Here is a 19,275-nt window from a genome sequence, read left to right on the forward strand (position 1 = left end):
TTATCAGGTCCTAAGATTCTGTTACCCAGTGTATTACATGTTTTATCGTGATCTTTTTCAAGTTCGTAGCCAGTGACCCATTCCTTGGGTTCAAAACATGTTTTAACAACTTTTTAGAATACAGTGATTTTAACTTTTTCAGTACTCCCTGATCCATGGGTTGAATGAGTGCCATGACCTTCAGAGGGAGAAAAACAACCTTAATATCTCCCGATATTAAGTCAGATTCACTTACATGTGATGGAGCATTGTTTATTAACAGAAGAGCTTTAGGGGATAATCCTTTAATATTAGAATAGGTTATAACAGCAGGGACAAAGCAATTATGGAACCATTACTTAAATATACTTGAAACCATCCAGTCTTTCGCCTGGCCTTTATAACACACTGGGAGAGATTTAGTGTCTACATTTTTTAATGCCCTAGGATTTTTGGATTTCCCTGTGACAAGTAGTGGTAACTTGTTCCACTAGCATTTGAACACGCTAAAACTGTGACATGATGTTTCTATACTTTGAATCCAGAAGCAAGAAGCTCCACATCCAGTAGTTAATGTTGTTTTCGGGAGCTGTTTAAAGTTCAGACATGTCTCATCACAATTATATATTTACTCACTAGATAAGGATGCAATGTTCTCCATATCATGCAAATGCTATCTTGAATGCCTCAGATGGGGTAACATCGGAAGAAAGTGTCTCTCCACAAATTCTGAGCTGTCCCATTCCATGATTCTTTTTCCAACTCGTCAATCACCCATTACTTGCTACAAAATCAAGGTCACCTCCAAGGGCAGCATTTATTTCTAGAGCCTTTTCTTTAATAAGTGGCCCATTTATAGGAACATCTAGAATAAAATGGAATAAAATAGACTATAACACTGAAAAAAAAAAACCTGTGGAATATCAATATTTACGGATCACCTTTGTAAATAATTTACTGAAGGAAAACATTGGTTTATTGAGTAATCAAAATTGTATAATTATAACATTCCATAGGACTCATATTGAAGATATTTATAACATTCCTGCAATTAAACCTCTTACCGGTTTAAAAATTAAGTAATAATAAAATGGCTTAATCAATATAAAAGATACATACGGGCTTCTACCTTTATTTTGCTATTCAGTGAACCACTGAAACAGTTCTTCGCCATACATGAATATGACAGGTTGTCTCAAGGTCTGATGCTCAGAACATTGATTTAACGAATCGCAAAACTGTTCGATTTCTTGTTTTGATTTCCTCCAGCCGCAAATTGTGTTACGTGGATTGCCAGTGTATTTTTCTATTTCAAACAGAGACTCTCCGCCTTCAACACATTTTAGGATTTTTCTTTTAATGTACAATATTTATTCCTTCCACTACAGGAGGCAGACTGCATTGTGCCATTTGTGAGACTGAACTGTCGAAACCCACTGTGGTAATAGAAGCGCATACACAGTCTTGGGGGGGGGGGGGCTAGAAATGCAAGTACACTACTGTATTCGTTGATGGATAACCAATAATAATTTGTATTCATTTCACCTGCCACATCACCTACCCTTATTGGACTGAACTTTCAATTCTGTTCTGTTGAACTTAGGAGAGTTCACTGTATATATAGGGAGAGTCAATATTATGTTACCAACTCAAATGGTATAAATATTTATTCTTAAATTGATTACATTTATTCACCAAACATGTATTATATCGAACTTTTGTCATCGATGAGCTATTGTTTATTTCCCAAGTGGCTCAACAGTTTACCTCATTTACAAAAAGTTTGTGTGGATACTGGATCGGTAGCGAACAACTATCGAGGAAATGCCCAAGATCAGGAAGATGTGAATTGAACATTGCTGTTGTGCAACAAGCCCTATTGCAGAGTACTTCAAAGTCATCCAGACAGTGCAGTTTTGAAACAGGGATTCTCCAGAAAACAGTGTGGCATATCTTGAAACAGGACCTTGGGATGCGACCATACCACATTCAAGTCGTCCAAGCTTCGACAATGGTGCAAAAACATGTTAAGAGTGAAATGCTGTCAGATTTTTTTCTGAAATGAATATCCAGGAAGACATTACAAATCTATTGGCATTCAGCAATGAAGCCACTTTTCACACAAGTGGACTTGTCAACCGACGTTACACAATTTTCTGGGGCACTGAAAAGCCTCAAGTCATTCGGGAACATGAATGTGACTCCGCAAAGGTGAATGGTGTGTTGTGACCGCTGCTGGCGTAATTAGGCCGTACTTTTTTTGATACCCCAACACTGACTTCAAATGTGTACTTAATGATGTTGCAGCAGTACACCATTGATGAACTACTGCTACAAATCCGACATGTATAGTATTTCCAACAAGATGATGCACCACTGCATTATGCCCTTAATGTTGTGTCTATCTCAACCACACAAATTCTGGTCGATGGATTGGTAATCCCCAGACTTGACACATGGTCATTTCTGGTTCTTGGGTATGGTAAAGGAGCATGTGTATGGAAGGAGAGTTAACGACATTAATGAACTAAAGGACTGGATACGGGATGTGATATCATCCATTCTCAGCAAAATGTGTGTACGGGCTTTAAATGCTGCTGTTGATAGCTGGTTTTTATGTGTTGAACAGGTTGAGACCATCATGTAAATTATTTATCACATTTTATGAATGGTAAATTTCTACCATTTGAGTGGTGACATAATGTTGACTCTCTTTGTGTTTATATATATATATATCTTCAGGGAAGAAGTGCTGTCTGTAGTGTTGTATGGTGTTTGTTATGTCGTTAATAGATATCAGAAATAGGAGAGAACTTAGTACCCGTAAGCTGATAACAATATTAAACAATATTATTGACAGATTTACCCTAGGAAACATTTTACAAACTGAGAAAATGAGGGTAATAATTTATTCTTGTACATTTTTTTTTTTTTTTTTTTTTTTTTTAGAAAATTAAAGTTACACATTTTTTTAAAATAGTGGCACAGAGTGACTTTCAAAACAAGGGAAGCAATCAAGATTAAGTTAGTCTTAAAGTTAATTGAAGATAAATATATAATTTCACACCAATAATCAAGAATCGTAGATGTATGAATAAGTAAAGATAATACTATGCTAACAATCTTACCTTATCGTTTGTAATGCAGTGCATTATGTTTAAATGTTTTGTTTGAAAGTTAGGTAGGCCTACTTTTCTTTCTAATTATTATGTCATAAATGGTCATTACAATATCCATCGAAATGCATAAATGAGTTTACTTACAATATAATAGTCACATAATATGTAGCTCCTTGCTAGATTCTTTAATGCAGTAAGCTATAATATCGATACATTTAAATTAAAGTGGGATATATATTTCTAGTTTTCTAACTTGGAACATTTAAGTGGGCACCTATTCGGGGAGAAAGCCCGTTCCCATTTCTGTAACACTTTACATGACTCTTGCTCCTTAGTGGAAGCATGCCAATACACCTACAACATATTATTGCTCCTAGTGGCAGTGGGCTGATGCAACCCACAACATATTATTGTAAAAATAAATGAAGTTTGAACTTTATCTTCGTATATTATGCATTACATTCAGGATATTACTACTGGCTTGAGCAACCACATTCTTCGTAATTACAGGGATTCTACAATCCCCTGCCTTCCCTTTTAATTCAAAGATTGCTGTCCTCTTCTAAAATACCTAATATAGACATCAAATTTATATAATTAAATTAAGTAAATCATTTTGGCTGTTAATATTTTAATTCTAATACTGTCCCCTTCTAAGGTACGTATCTGTAATGAAATAAAATTTGTATAATTGAAAACCTTTCCTGAATAAGAATGTAACCAACGAAATTGCAATTCTTGTTTTGGGAGAAAGGAAAATAATTTCAGGGGTAGATTTCATTAGGCGTATATTTACTATCACAACCATTTTACTAAACAAGGATACAAGTTTATTCAAGTACTGAATGCAATAATTTATTATTATAAATAAATACTTTAAAATTAATTTTTTCCACCTGCATCACATATTTCAAGAATATGATGTACTGTACATCCTTCTTGTGAGGAGGTCTTCAATTATCTTTAGGTACAGAAGTTTAGCTATCCATATCTTAATTCTAACATCACTGTCCTCTTCTGATATGCCTATGAAATGCCTAAAAAGGGTATTTTAGAGCATATTTTACAACACCTGTGGAGTACGGCTAGTGCGTCTGGCCGCGAAACCAGGTGGCCCGGGTTCGATTCCCAGTCGGGGCAAGTTACCTGGTTGAGGTTTTTTCCGGGGTTTTCCCTTAACCCAATATGAGCAAATGCTGGGTAACTTTCGATGCTGGACCCCAGACTCATTTCACCGGGATTATCACCATCTCATTCAGACTCTAAATAACCTAAGATGTTGCTAAAGCGTCGTAAAATAACGTACTAAAAAAAAGAGCCTATTTTAATATTTTGAAATTTATTTTAGGTATGTGAACGTGCTGTTTTTAGAGTTAAAATATTTACAGCATACTTATAAATATGAATAATGTCGTTGAATAACTTTGGTGCTATGGGCGAAAATCACGAAAACCACTTATGATGATGATGATGATGATATTATTATTATTATTATTATTATTATTATTATTATTATTATTATATTTACTGATAATGTTATATTTTACATTGTAGTATTAACATAATGTGACTACTAATAACAGCATAGTAATTTAATAGTTGAAACGCTACACATCATGTTGTGAAGAGTAGATACAATATAATGCTTGCTGATGCTTGTCAATATGGAGTACAGCGGAGAAATGTTAGAAATGAGATTGGATGCGACTCACAACTTGTATACTGTGAGAGGTTTAAAGAGAAGGAAAGCATTTAGCTACCGTCTCTGTCTCCCTTTTTCTTCCCAGCAACATATCATCACAAGCAGGTATAGTCAGAAGCTAACACCTCACTTTAAACTCGCTCATTCAAATTCATCCCGATTGAAACATTATACAGTATAAACACAAAGTAACGAAATATAAGAAAAAATGAACAATAATTAATTTATCTGTACAAACCAAAAAAAAATCTTTTTTTTTTTTTTTAAATAAAAAGGGAAGCAATACTTTCATCGCATCCATGTACCCCTGCTTGAAACTGACATGTTTATTTTTCTAAATCTGTTATTGAAATAAATTAATACATCAAAAGATGGAAGCTAAATTGGTAAAAATATTAAACGATATTTACAGAATTAATAATATCATTATTATTTTATTATTATTAATGTATAATATGTGACAGCTTTTATAATGATAGAATTATAAGGTCTTGATGATTTTTACTATGTGCAGGATGAATTTGCTGGAGACGGTGTAGATCTTTATGATGATGTAATAGCTGCACCTCCAAGTACAGGTGGGGGTGGAGATGAGAATTCTCAACCCCCACATACTCCTGGTCCACCAATACAGAATTCAGATGGGCATTCGCCAAATAATGCCAACCCACCATATCACCAAATGGGCAATAATATTCAGCCTAATCAAGTGGGTCGTCGCCATCAGCTGTATGTTGGCAACTTGACATGGGTAGGCAATGTGAATAGTAAGGCATGGGCTCAGTCTTCGAAGTAGATGATATTGCCTGATGTTAATTATATGTAGTAATCTGAAAAGTAGTATCATTTGGATCAATAATTTCATTTGTTGTAGTCTTAATATTCATTTTCATCAAATTACTTTTTAAATTGGGTCGTCACTAGAGTAGTAGGTCTATAGAGGACGATTGACGGCTAAAGACCAGCTCTTTAGGAATCAATTCTACAAGCCATTTTGAGCATAAAGTGCCATATGAATGTGGGTTTCATTATCAACTATTAAGAAGTTACAGCTGACTGAATCCTACAAAAGTAGCAGTGATTTTGAGCAGAACTAAGAACGATTCACTTAAAACACACAGAAATATTAATTCAAAATACTGTATAATCATAAAATAAACATAGGTTACCTTAGTTTGGAAGCACATTTTCAAATATCCTTCTTCCACTCCAGTGCACTTTGTCACACGGATGTGAATGGTACGCATAATGTTCCATACCTCAGCACAGCTGTTCCTGATGAACATAGCTGATAATCACCAGACCTATCTTTCCCTTCTCCTTCGTACTTCACATCACAGTGCAACCCTCCGTTTAGTTTACGTGCCAATGTATGTATTACGATGCAAAGCAATTCCAAAGCCTGATTCACAATATGTTTGGAGTTTTACGAATAACTTTCAAACTAATGATAATCGGACCCTTGTTCATTTGACATTTTATGCTCAAAATGGCCTGTAGAACTGATTTCTAAAGTGTGGATCATTAGGCGTGAATCAAACTACTATTTTTTTTTTTTCAAAACTGCTAAAATTCGATAAAATTAGTCACGATGACTTTCAAAATACAGGAAAAGCAAATTAATAAAAAATTGCATCATTAGCATCATTAGGGATATCTTATGTGAAGTTTTGTTGCTAGATGGCAGGAGTGTTCCATGCAGTAGAACATGTGGTAGGGCTAAATGTCATTTGCTACAGTACTTTCGCTTATTATGATTTCTATGCATGTCAAGATTATATTTATAATTATTTTATATAACTTGTTATAATTTAATATAATTTAGTATTTTCTTACCTCATAGTTTAATTTAGAATAACTGTGTAAAAGTATATAATATTGAGTGATTCCCCATGGTAGATGCAGAATATAGATAAAATGAAGGTTCACAAACCTAAACAAAAACTTCGAGAGCAAGATGCACAAGTGAAAAGAAAAAAAATATAACTTTATTAGAATTGAATATTGCCTCTTTAATCATTTGTATGTGCTGTGTGCGAAAAACAGGATATGTAACCACCAATGATGTTTATCTTATAGGAGAGAGGCCATTGGTCTTGAGTTCCTTGAATTTCTGTACATGGAGAAAGATCAAATGCAATTTTTAATAGGATGAAATAATATGATCGCAGTAGTCTCACAGTTATTCGTGCACTTTGTGGATTCAGGACATGTAGTTTTGAATATGTAGAATGGTTTTGAAAATATTATTACTTGAAGTTAAAGCATGGTTTTAATAATTGAATTAAAGGCATTATCACGGAACCACTTATTTTTTATAGACTGTAGACTATATTATATGTAGGCCTGTATATTTTTTTTACTCAGTTATCATCATCTTTGATAATCAACATCCCAGTATTCTTTTTTCCGTTCTCTTCATTTTTCCTTTGCTTTCTGAATTCTTTATTAGTCATGGCCGAAATTGTCTTAATTTTTCCTTGCTTCTTCCTCTCAGCTGATCTCTTATGCTCTTATGCTAAGTAAGCAGCGTGCTTTTCAGGATCTGCTTTCATTCTTTGCCACCGTAAATGCTCTGCTTCTCTTTTCTTTGGACTTGTGACTGCGGACCACCAAATGGGAAAGACTGGTGTATATCATATGATGAAGATATCATATAGCATAGTGTAGCACTTCCCAATGTTTAGCAACATATAAAACTCAGTATTTTAATCGTTTTTTTTTTTTCAGTGGACCACAGATCAGGACATTACTGATGCAGTGCTCGGTATTGGAGTAACTGACTTTGTAGAAGTAAAATTCTTTGAAAACCGTGCAAATGGCCAGTCTAAGGGATTCTGTGTAATCACATTGGGTTCAGAACCGAGCATGCGGATGTGTATGGAAAGACTGCCAAAGAAAGAACTGCATGGTCAATGTCCAATAGTCACATTTCCAACAAAGCAAGCATTAAATCAGGTAAGTTGCTGGCATTGTGCATCAGTGTCGCACATTTGTAAATCTAGGCCTATATACTTTGTAATACATTATTTTATAATTTTCTTTTGTTTTTCAGTTTGAAGCACAATCAAAAACTCGGCCTGCACCTCCTCCAAATCCAGGTCCTCGAAATCCTCATCCTCATCCACATGCTCATCCTCCAAGAATGATGATGGGGCCACCACAAGGTATGAGACCTAGGATGCCACCACCAGGTATGCCACCCCCAGGTCCAGGACCGCGAATGCCAGGTCCACCCATGGGTCACGGTGGTCCACCAGGACATGGGCATCCTCCTGGTCCTCCAAACCAAGGGCACCCACCACCAGGATTTCAACACGGTAATTGGAAGAGTGCTCAGAGTGAGGGTATGCAGTGTATTCCAATTATACAGAGCTTGTTGGAAGTCTGCAGTAGAAAAACAGGTTTTTCTCTGGTAGAAGTATATGGAATAATCAAAAGTTGTGTAGCGTGTTGTAATTTTCCTGCACAATAAATGTCTTGATATGTAATTGCACATTGAAGTTCTCCCTTTTGTATTTACAACTTGATGGTATTAGCTTGATGTTCTAAATAATATTATTTTAAATCATCCAAGTTTAATCTAAAATAATAAGTACAGTATCTAGCTAGCATTGTACATACAACAGGAGTGACAAACTGATCTAGTGGGTCACATTTGCTGTTAGTGTTCCGTCTGGTCCAAAATATCAAAGAGCTCATTACTAATAGCTTTATTGTTTCAGTTTTTTGCATTTGTAAGTCACATAAGCTACAATATTTCATAGAGAAGTAAGATATTATTTGTTTCAATATCGAATTACGAATTGTGGAATATTTCAGAATTTATTTTATCGTATGTAATAGCTTTTTATTTTACGTTTATACAATTATTTTGTGTGTTATGATATCTGACGATTTTTTTTGTAAAAAAAAATGGCTTTCACTTGGGTATCTGTTACCTACAACTCGAATTAGTTGAGTGCAATATTTTCTATTTTCAAGAGTTGAATCTAATATTTGAAGATAAGAATCTGAATCTAAATACTTCTAATTGATCTTTTTCTTATCTGCATTTATTACAATTAAAACATACTGCTTTATTTTTTATATATTTTTTATTATTATTATTATTATTATTATTATTATTATTATTATTATTTTTTTTTTTTTTTTTAGATACAGTGTATGCCGCTTATTATGATCACTTTGGAATACTGTTAATCTGATAACATTAACTGATTGAGACCGAAAAAAGTTGTTTTGAGTTTTCAACTTACTTACCCATACAAACAAGCTTATTCACTGTAATAAAGTACACTGTAATATGACAAAAGGGGGTTGGGGCATAAGTCATGGCAACTATTTTTTTTTGTGAGAATTCGAGCGTGGATGGAAAATATGAAATATATAGATGAAAGGACAAGGAATGGACGAAATGTACGGACATTTAACAACACACCAACATTTTGCTCCTCATGTTTATTACGATCGTTGCTATAACATTACAGGGTTTCTGTGCCAGAATCATTACAGCTCAAATACCCGTTCTAAAGGCCCTCAAATTAGCTACCAACCTCACAACTGTCCCGTATGGAAAGGCTTTATTCCCGACAGCTTCTACCAACTCTCTGTGGCATTCTCTGGCATTCTTGCCATCAGTGGCGGCTCCTGCATATTTCTTAAGAGGAGGAAAGAAGTTAACAGCGCAAAATGACACATTCTTGAGAGAAACATGCTACAAATTAGCCTACATGCATACATGTAAGACCAGGTAGTGTTAGGGTTGGCCTTCTCTTTTGTATAGCAATAATCTGTTCTTGTAAACTGAGTTTCCTAAATTGTCCAAAATATGTTTTCACTTCTATTCATTGTTGGGTAATTGCACAAATTAACAATTACAAGGAAATTCACAAACTCGCACCATTTTTCGCGCACACTACAGCATCACACGTGTTGGAAGAGACTAGCTACTAACACATAACCAGAACCGTTTTACGGAAGTGGGAATGGGAAATAATCTGTTAGGAAAGTGAGAATACTGCACCCACTCACGTTGTCTGTGTTGTCACATGTAGATTTTACAAGTTCAGTATTACATGCTTTTGAAGAATGTCAGTTCTTGTAAAGTCATACTGTCATTATTGTTCAAAGCTGCAGGTGACGGATTAATTTTTTTATGTTAAAAATAATGTAGTTTGGATTACTTTCAATTTCAAATGTATTTGTACAAAACTGACAACTTGGCTGTTGTCCTGCTAGCAGACAATGAATGGAAGTGAATTTCAGGTGCCAAAAAGATCTGCGATACTAACATAGAACTACTTCCTCTTTGTTTTATATAAGTCTAACTTCAACTTTCAGATATTCTCGAAAGTTTCAAACCATGAATAGTAGCGTATATAAAGTGCAATGAATAATATATTTTGTTTTATAATTAAAAAAAGGTTTATATGGTGTCTTTCATAATTTGCGTCAAAACTGTTTTTATTGTGCCTCCTCCTAGATGTGTTATAGTCTGGTTGAATGCAGCATCGTTAGAGGGCAGCGGTAGCGAGCTTGCTGCACGACTAGTCGGTTTCTATATTTCCCGCCCATGCGCTGATTCAGAGGAGGATCTCCTCCCTCTCCGTTAATTTACTTGCTTTAAAACTCTCCTTCTGTCTCTCGCCGCTAGTGCGCTGTTGTCTATGTATGTTAACTGCAGTAAAGGAGGAAAGGATTGACTTTCCTCCACACAAACAATCTCGCATCTTTCTCACAGTTTTCTAGCAGCACATGAGTGCGCATCGTTTAAAACTCGATCAACCGAGGTTTTCTTATAGCTGTGAACTTAAAAATTATAGAACCTTCCTCGAATTTCAAGGCATATATTTCCTTTGGTATTTACTTTCAAAAGAAGAAGAATGTGAGGAGGACATTCCTCCCTTCCCTCCCCCGAGAAACCGCCACTGCTTGCCATGGAGAACGGCTATTTTGATATACGAACGTTGTTGAATACAGGTTACATTCATCCTGTAAGGCGCTACATTGACAACTGATTTAACATTACTCTCTGTTCTATTACAGACAAGCACAGAGCCAGCCATCTTGTGTTGTGGACACTTAATATGACTGTACGACTTCCGTGCGACATACGACATTTTGCAATACCAATCCTTACCTTTGGAAAAAAAATAGTTGCCATATACTCAAACCCGTGTAATATAAAACTACAAGACAATACTGTCACCAATTATAAATCGTTCATTGTTGTTAATCTTTCACTAAAATATATAGGTTTTCACTGCAAGGATAAATTATATTGCCAGCATCTGCTCATCATTCATTTGTTTGTATACAATATTTTCTCATTTCTTCCATCATGAAACCATACTTCTGTTGCCACAAAATTGTCTGTTCCCAATTTCTTAGCATGTTCCTCCCTTTTTTGTCACATGAGGGGTCTATCAAGATAAGCATCTTGTTCACGAACATTGATATAAACCATAATTTTAAAGTTGACTCCACCAGACTGTCATTCCCACCACATTTCTGCTTACATTTTAAATTTCCGTTTTACTTTGCCACTCTTAGGACACTGTCTCGGTTTTTAACAAGTTGCACAAAAGAGGATGTGAAATATGTGACTACACTATGTTGACTTATTTTCGGTCATTTGTTGCTCGTTCAGTAATTATTGAAAGTTTATCTTTAATGTTTAAATCTGTACATTTATTTTTCACACTTGCCATAGGTTTCATTGCACCAATATAGCCATCACAAATCATAAACTGAAGCTATAGTCCTTATTGTAACATTGACCAGAGACATGTCTTAACAGTACAGTATTCAAGGTCGAAATCCATAAATTGGCAAAAAAAAGTGATAACATGAACCGAACTGTTGATTACAATAAACAACTTTTTTTTTGCAGTGTTTTAATATCTCTCCATCCGGCATTTTTTAATAAAAGTGATAACATTATCCATGATTATGGTAAGTGGTGTGCACTGTACACTGAAAAGTGTTTGTGGAAATTTCTGTTAGATTGAACGTACGATATAGGTTTTCTTTAATAATACATATATAATTACTGCATTCTGTATGTATATTAATATTGCAGTTCTAGATTCATTCAAATTATGTTTGCAAATGTATTGGATAGGTTCTTTGGAGTAAATGTCGTTTGTTTTTCTTATTCTCATCACCTTCAGCTCTTATGATTGTGAGACCTGCCATTAAAACGGTACATTTTTAAAATTAAATTTATATTTCTTCTCATTCAATTTCTGAAAGTTTTTACGTGTATTTGAGTGTTGCACAACTTATTGATTTTTCCATACTATACACTTTAAACAATAATTTACTTGCCCACCCCTTAATTTATCTTTTCATTTACAATTTCTCAACTGAAGATTCTCGTCATATTTGTTGTTTGACTGAAAGATGCTTTTTTGTCAGAACTCATGCTTTGTTGGTTGGCTTCACTGCAGCCTATGTATGTTTGCATAATTTTCTCCTAATTTAGAACAGTGATTCTCTAACATTGAAGAGTGAGGAAGACCAGCTTGCCGGTAGTGGAAAGGAGAAAGTCCATTGCCTCTGCCAACATTAACAGAAAATTAACGCGTCATTTAGTATCTGAACAAATTAGGAAATTTCTTATGTGTACTTATGTTGAAAACAATGACTCATCCATAGTTCTTTGCTGCAAGGAAGGAGAAAAAATTCAGGTACATAGGGTGTTGTAATATTTTATGATACTAATTGACAGGGAAATGATCCAAGAATAATGAAATTAGAGAATCACTATTACAGGAACTCGAAAAATGAAACTTATGCAAATAATAATTACAACATGGAATTGAAAATGGATTATTAATAAAAATAGTTGTCTTTCTTACTCTTGTCTCTGAATTGACTATTATGATGATATAAGTGTGATCCATATAACATGTAAGCTCTAACCATTTTAATCAGTTAAATCTTTTGAACAAGAAATCGAAACCCATGCATTCACTTCTGAACCATACAGCAATTATGGGAGAATTATTTAAACTCCATCCATGCCACAGAAAAGGTTGGAAGTGTCCTCCAACTTCATCTAAACAGAATTGTACTTTTGTCATATTCTGTGATGTTTCCTCGGAGCTAAGTAAGTGTTCTTGGATGATTTCTGTACACTGTCCTATGGGTAGTCCCAAAAGAAAAAGTCTGGAGAGGTTTATGTCTGATGACTTGAAGAATGGGACTCACATTCTTCGAAATTATAGTCAGTGAAGAAGCAGGTTAATAGTAGACTGTGGAGGTTTAATTGAATGTGCATATATCTAAATAATATGTGAATCTTTGGTGATTGTGTCATACAGGTTTATTTTGCATATTTTGAATTTTTTATTTCATTTTATTTGCGTCTGTATCACCTTTACCTTTCTTTGCATATGTAAGAGCATTTCTTGGACATTTTTTTTTTGTTATTTTATCATTATTTAGCTTGCCCAAATTCTGGAAGTTTTCTTTATTGTTGTTAAAGTATATGGGAGCTGAATGTATTCTAAACTTAAAACAATTGCCCAGTTTAACTTACTGTTTGTTAGCTTCTTGTCAATAACAGTGAAATTTGACTCACTGAATTAAGTTCCTGGTCGTTTCTAAATAGAGGAAGCACAAAACGTGCTTGTCCATTTTAACTGATGCGCAGAGAACGATTTTCATTCCTTGTGCCACCATTATGAATCACCTAATGCTGATTACAGGGTGCATTCGAAAGTAGGTCGTGAACTGTATGCATACCTTGCAGAACCGATAGCAACCAGGATGTGTATTAATATTTTTAAGTATTTTACATAGTTGAAAGTGCGTTTGTTGGATAACTAAAATCTTCAGAATTGTGTGTAATATTCTATAAGCTTAACAATGTCCCCATTTCGTCCTAAATTGGAAAGTGCTGAAACCTTATGCAGTCGAACTGGAGAAGTTATTTATAACATGTATAAAGTCATGAAAAATATCAGGGATGTTCACCCCGCTCCAACCATCTTTTACCCCTGGGATCAACTGGGTATTCAATTTGAGAGAAGCTGAGTGAACCTTGCAGCATTCCTGGAATTCTGTCGTATGAAAACATTATTTGATACTGATATCATTCATCAGCATAATTTTATGCAACTAACACCAATTTAGCACTAAACTTCCAGCATATATGACATATATGTAATGTAATTTGTAACTAGAAATCGATCTCATTGTCGTTACTCTACATCTTTTCACATTTCCATGGTTGCAATTTATAGTTGGGAACTACATTGAGTGTATGTCATGTTATTATAAGTTTAGTACTAAACTGGTGTTAGTTGCATAAAATTATGTCGAACAAAATCTGTATCAAAGAACAAGAATAATTTCATACAGTAGATTAAAATAATAGACTATATTACCCTAGTCATCAGAATATTTAAATAAAATTACACAGTAAAAATGTAAATTAGTGTTTTATTAGAATGTCACATTTCTTTTTATTATTATATGTGCTTTTTCATTTTCAAAAATGTTATGTTATTGGTTACTCTGCGACAAGCTTTATGTTACAATATATTATACGTGCTGTGATAATTTGATAAATCTCACTCGAAGCGTTTGTCACAGTTCTGAGCCCAGCCAGCAGGACAGTTGGCAGTGAGCCGAACGAAGTGGAGCCAAGTCCATTTGAACATTTTCGAAAGTCTGCGCTGCTTTCCATGGCAAGCTCTCCTTGTGCTTCCTCTAATACATGCAGAAGTCGGCATGTATAAAAGAGAAAAAATTATCATTTTGATAAAATTCTGTATTTCTTTTATTTGGCTGCTATGTTAACAATAAAGGTAAGATTAATATTCGTGGATAAACATGTGATTTCTGTTCCACTTTTATTAAAACACGTTAAAATGAGATGTTAACACGAATTTGTTGGCGGGGAGGGAAAGGAGGACAAATGTTTCTTTATAATCTTTTCTCTGTAGAAAAATCCTAATGTAAACAATAGCACGTGACTGAAGTCAGGCTTCATTGGCCGCTGTTTGGCGCCATAGATTCTCAGTATGTGTTCCCGCCTACTGTTGTACATTCTGTTTCATGTTAAACATTTCCCGTTACTCATGAAGTAGGCCTAACCTCACTACTATACATTCGTTTGCTTAGGAAACATATACTTTATAATTACTGTAATTAAATTATTTTAATCTTAGGTGTAAGGTCAATCGCTGCTGGACAAAGATCGTCGGTAGGATTTATGACGAGACGGTCCACAACAGCGTCAGTTATCCCTTCCAGCTGCAGGTCTGATTGACTTGTTCTGAATAGATATCATTGGATTCAACTCACTTAACTTTTATATACATTTAAGACTATTTGTTTTTCTCTGCTTTTGAGAGGGTTTCCACTCATGTTTAATAACCACACACACCGAGGATGCAGAAGCCATAGTTCAATACCACGTGCTTACGTGAACAACTACGACCTCAAGTGACGCCAGCTTGTTACAAGAACAGACTACCTCGGTATTACTGTTGGTATTCATCCGCGTTCATAGTACATAACAAAATTTTAAAGTAACATTTCTTTTACATAGCGTTTTACATATGAGTAAAGTTACATGTTTCATCGTATTTAACAACTAGAATTCAATTTTTTATTTTCAAATAATACAAGATTATGGTTTCCAAATACGAATTATATTTTCCTGCGTCATGTGAGTGTTTCGACTGAGAGCCAATCAGGGGTATGACGACAACGTGCTTATGTTTACATTAGGATTTTTCTTACAACGAAAACAGTATAGTCGTGGTTGTTTAGTCAACAAGACACCACCACTTATGAGGCAACTAGGCTAGGAGATAATGGATTCGGGTGGCCAGTTCCTTTCCCCCTCCATTGCATACATCGCCTATTAGCTACATATTACTCTAATCAGACTTCAGATGCATACAAACAATTGTTCTTCCTCTGACACATATCGTCAAGTAAGATGTACTGTCTGATAATAGATGTATCAGCCAGAAGCTCAATCAGAGGCATTAGTGGTGATGTAGGATGTAGTGATATATTTTCAAATGTGTGAAAAACAAGTGAATTTTTAAATTGAGAAGACATACTGTAGTTCCTTGTCACTTCTTTTGCATTTGACTTATATCTGATTTTTTCCCTGTCAAAGGACTCTGTCCTGTTTCCTGGCATCACCTTTCTGAAGTATTTTCAGTGGCTTTATTTTATTGCAAATTAACTTTTTACCCATGGCTGAGTGGTTAGCCTCTCTGCCTTCCACTGTGGTGACATGGGTTTGATTCCCTTTTGGGTCGTGTGACTATGAATAAAATGTACTGTACATTGTGATTGCATTACTTATGCTGACAATAAGATATTTGTCCACAAACACAATAATGTCTACTCCAGGGTTTGACGACATTATTTCCAGAGACAGATTCGAACTAATATTATGTAAATTCCTTCATTTTGCTGACAACTGTAAGAACAGTTACACTGGGCCTCCTAAACTATGCGACCTTTTCCCCATATTATCACATCTGAATAACAAATTCCAAAGTCTCTATCTCCCTAGACAAAACATATCCATTGAACCCGAGCTCCAGAGCAATCCCGGATTGGCAGTCAAGCGCCTTAGCCAACTGAGCCACGCCGGTGGCTGAAATTATTTTTGCAGCTAGCTGATTTTAATAGCTTTTGAAAGTACATTTTCCAGGCCTAGACTAATGTCAATAGCTATTTTTTCATCATTCGAAATACCTAATCTGGAGTGATTTCAGGGAACAGAGAATCCTTAGTAGATGAAACAGTATCATTGACTCTCTGATGCACTTGTTAGGCGTTTCAAAAGTATTTTAAAAATAAGTTACTTCAACTGCATCTTTATCCAATTTAAATAACTAAAATGCTCTCTCAATTAATATCACTCAATAAAAGAATTGTATTCCAATGGATACCATCCCATTGTGGAATCCTGGGAAATGAGAATGCGGGTGCTTTAGCAAAGAAGGGTAGCACTGCTACTTACAGACCTGTTACTAAATCTACGTATTACTCTGTGAAAAGATTTATTAAATCTACATAGACTTCAACAAACAAAATTTGATAACACAATCCCAAGGGAAAAAATGGAACTATCTGCATCAAAATCCACAGTTAATTCCCGATTTACCACGAAAATCGTCTCTAGCTGCATTTAGATTGGCAACAGGCCATGATTGTTTGGCCAAACACCTGCATAGAATTGGAATATATCAGTCCCCTAACTGTCCATTGTGCAACTCAAACCAAGAAATGGATTCGGAACACCTCAAAATCTGTGCTTCATTGGCTGGTCATGATAATATCTTTGAAAAATATTGGAGTGCAAGAGGTCAAATGACTTTATTGTCAAACGCCTGGCATTAGAAAACAACAAACAACAACAACTATTGGTTAATATTATTTGATAAATTTTTATTATGGCTTTTCATCTCAAATAAATATATACAAATTGTACCAATTCATAGTCAAATTTCGCATTAGTCATAATCATTTATAGATGCTCTTTTGAATAATAGGAAAATTGACGTTTTACTGAAAACTACTTATTTTTCCCCATATCCTTGGATGCTAAACTTCAAAATGAGGAGTCATTCATTAAAATTGTTCATCCGTTTTTCCATAATTTCTATTATGAGTTCAAATTATATACCCTATATAGCTATTTCTTTACATTGGAAATATTTAGGAATTTGAAGATGTATTATTTCGCACAATTTTTTGTTAAGTATTTATAAGCTCTTTAGAGCCTCTTCTGAACAAATTGTGCACAAAAAAAAAAATACATTTACTATTTGAGTGAAAATTCTAAAAGTTGAAGCACATATTTTTGTAGTAAATGTACTTTTAAATACTAAATTTGAATAAATGAGATAGATAGTTCACTAGAAAGGATGTAAACATAGTTTGAAAATCTTTCTTATGCTACTGTATAAAAATTTATTTCAGCTAAACTTTTTCGATCTATTTTATTTTCAGTATGAATGAATTTTCTCTGTATTTCGTATAGTGAAAAAAGTACAGATTAATTTACCGAAGTGCAGTTTTGGCCTTCGAAGTCAGTGGGTCTTTCTTTTCATGGGGGAAAGTGGGAAGCTTTCAGATCGTCAGTTCTATTGGTTGTGTTTAGACTATGTGCAGTGTGCTAATACAAACAAGTGTTTGTGGGTCAGAGGTTAGTATTTGGGATTTCTGTGCTGTGAAACCTGTTACATAATACAAGTTTTAAGGGGGAGGGAGTAATTCAGGTCGTTGGATGCTAACACAGAAATTTAAATCATGCATTGAGTGATTTTGAGAAAGTCCTGGTACAGAATAAGTGTAAGAAGCATAGGAAGAAACTTGAATTAGAACGAAGATAAAAGTAGCAGAGAATTTCCTAGATGCCATAGCTACTATTGAAAGAATGGAGTAATATGGTAGCACACTGAGCTATTTACTTTATAGTGATTGTAGATATCTGGAGAATGGAATTGAAAAATTGCCATGCTTGTGCATATATGCAACAAATGATTGAACTGTTGGGGACATGAACATGTTGGTTGATGATAGAAATAATTGGGAGTTAAATATGTATATTTTCAGATATTGCTATCATAATCATTTCAGTCATTATCATTATCATTAAATATCTCGAGTTTAAATTAATATTTTTTGGGATGCTACATTATTTGAACGTGATAGTGTTACACAAAGCTCTTTTTGTACAAATATACATACTTTGAATAATACGTAGTCTTCAAGGTTTGCACTTCATGTAAATTGTGTGCCTTAATGCTATTACAAAGGAAACTTATGTTTTATAGTTTACTTTCCATCAGTTCTCATAATAAAGTATGTGTATTTATATCTTAAGTCGAGAGTTTTCCTAGATGTTCATGTTGGAAAATTTGTTTTCATGGCAGGTACATTAAACAGTAATGATTAAATCAAAGTTCAAGTCATTTGAAATACATAATATATATCCTGCTATTAAAATTTTCAAAACCCACATCATGAATTGAATACAAACCTGTGGTGTAGAAATCCCTAATACTGACCACTAGCCATGAAATCATGTTTACACTAGTTAACTGTACACTGCGTGTATATGACCACTAGAAACAACAGAATCTTTAATATTCTATTTCAGGAATACTAAGCCCCACTGGCAAGGAAGGAGATGCAGGTAAATTAATTTTTGCTTGTCACCCTTTCCAAAAAAAAAAAAAAAAAAAAAATTAAATTCAAAAACTGTCTTTTGCATTTTCATTTTTTTTACTTTATTTTTATTTCTTTTGTCTACTTTCCTTAAGAGCTCATTTGTGTGTGCGTGCATGTGTGAGTAACTTAAACCAATGGGCCGATTTTAACGAAACTTTATGCCAGTGAAAGTACAATTTTCTTTAAACATGTATGTGAAATGTAATAAAAGGCTGAAAATGAACATTTGTGAGGAGATGGAAAAAATTTCAC

At 34.4% G+C, this 19,275-nt stretch overlaps 1 protein-coding gene across 6 annotated transcripts in view; it reads left to right on the plus strand.

Annotated features, from left to right (window-relative positions):
- Cpsf6 (cleavage and polyadenylation specificity factor subunit 6) overlaps positions 1-19,275 on the plus strand; it is a 75,086-nt gene that overhangs the window by 10,736 nt on the left and 45,075 nt on the right. For 4 of the 6 annotated variants that reach the window (XM_069830554.1, XM_069830570.1, XM_069830560.1 and 1 more), the window contains exons 2-5: positions 5,315-5,551; positions 7,531-7,758; positions 7,856-8,120; positions 18,953-18,988. In XM_069830554.1, coding sequence (XP_069686655.1) covers positions 5,315-5,551; positions 7,531-7,758; positions 7,856-8,120; positions 18,953-18,988 — 766 coding nt within the window. The remainder of the gene's footprint in view (positions 1-5,314; positions 5,552-7,530; positions 7,759-7,855; positions 8,121-18,952; positions 18,989-19,275) is intronic. The other 2 variants (XM_069830578.1, XM_069830593.1) reach the window with 1 other exon arrangement.

Source organism: Periplaneta americana, chromosome 1 (genome assembly GCF_040183065.1).
Source record: "Periplaneta americana isolate PAMFEO1 chromosome 1, P.americana_PAMFEO1_priV1, whole genome shotgun sequence".
Classification (NCBI taxonomy): domain Eukaryota; kingdom Metazoa; phylum Arthropoda; class Insecta; order Blattodea; family Blattidae; genus Periplaneta; species Periplaneta americana.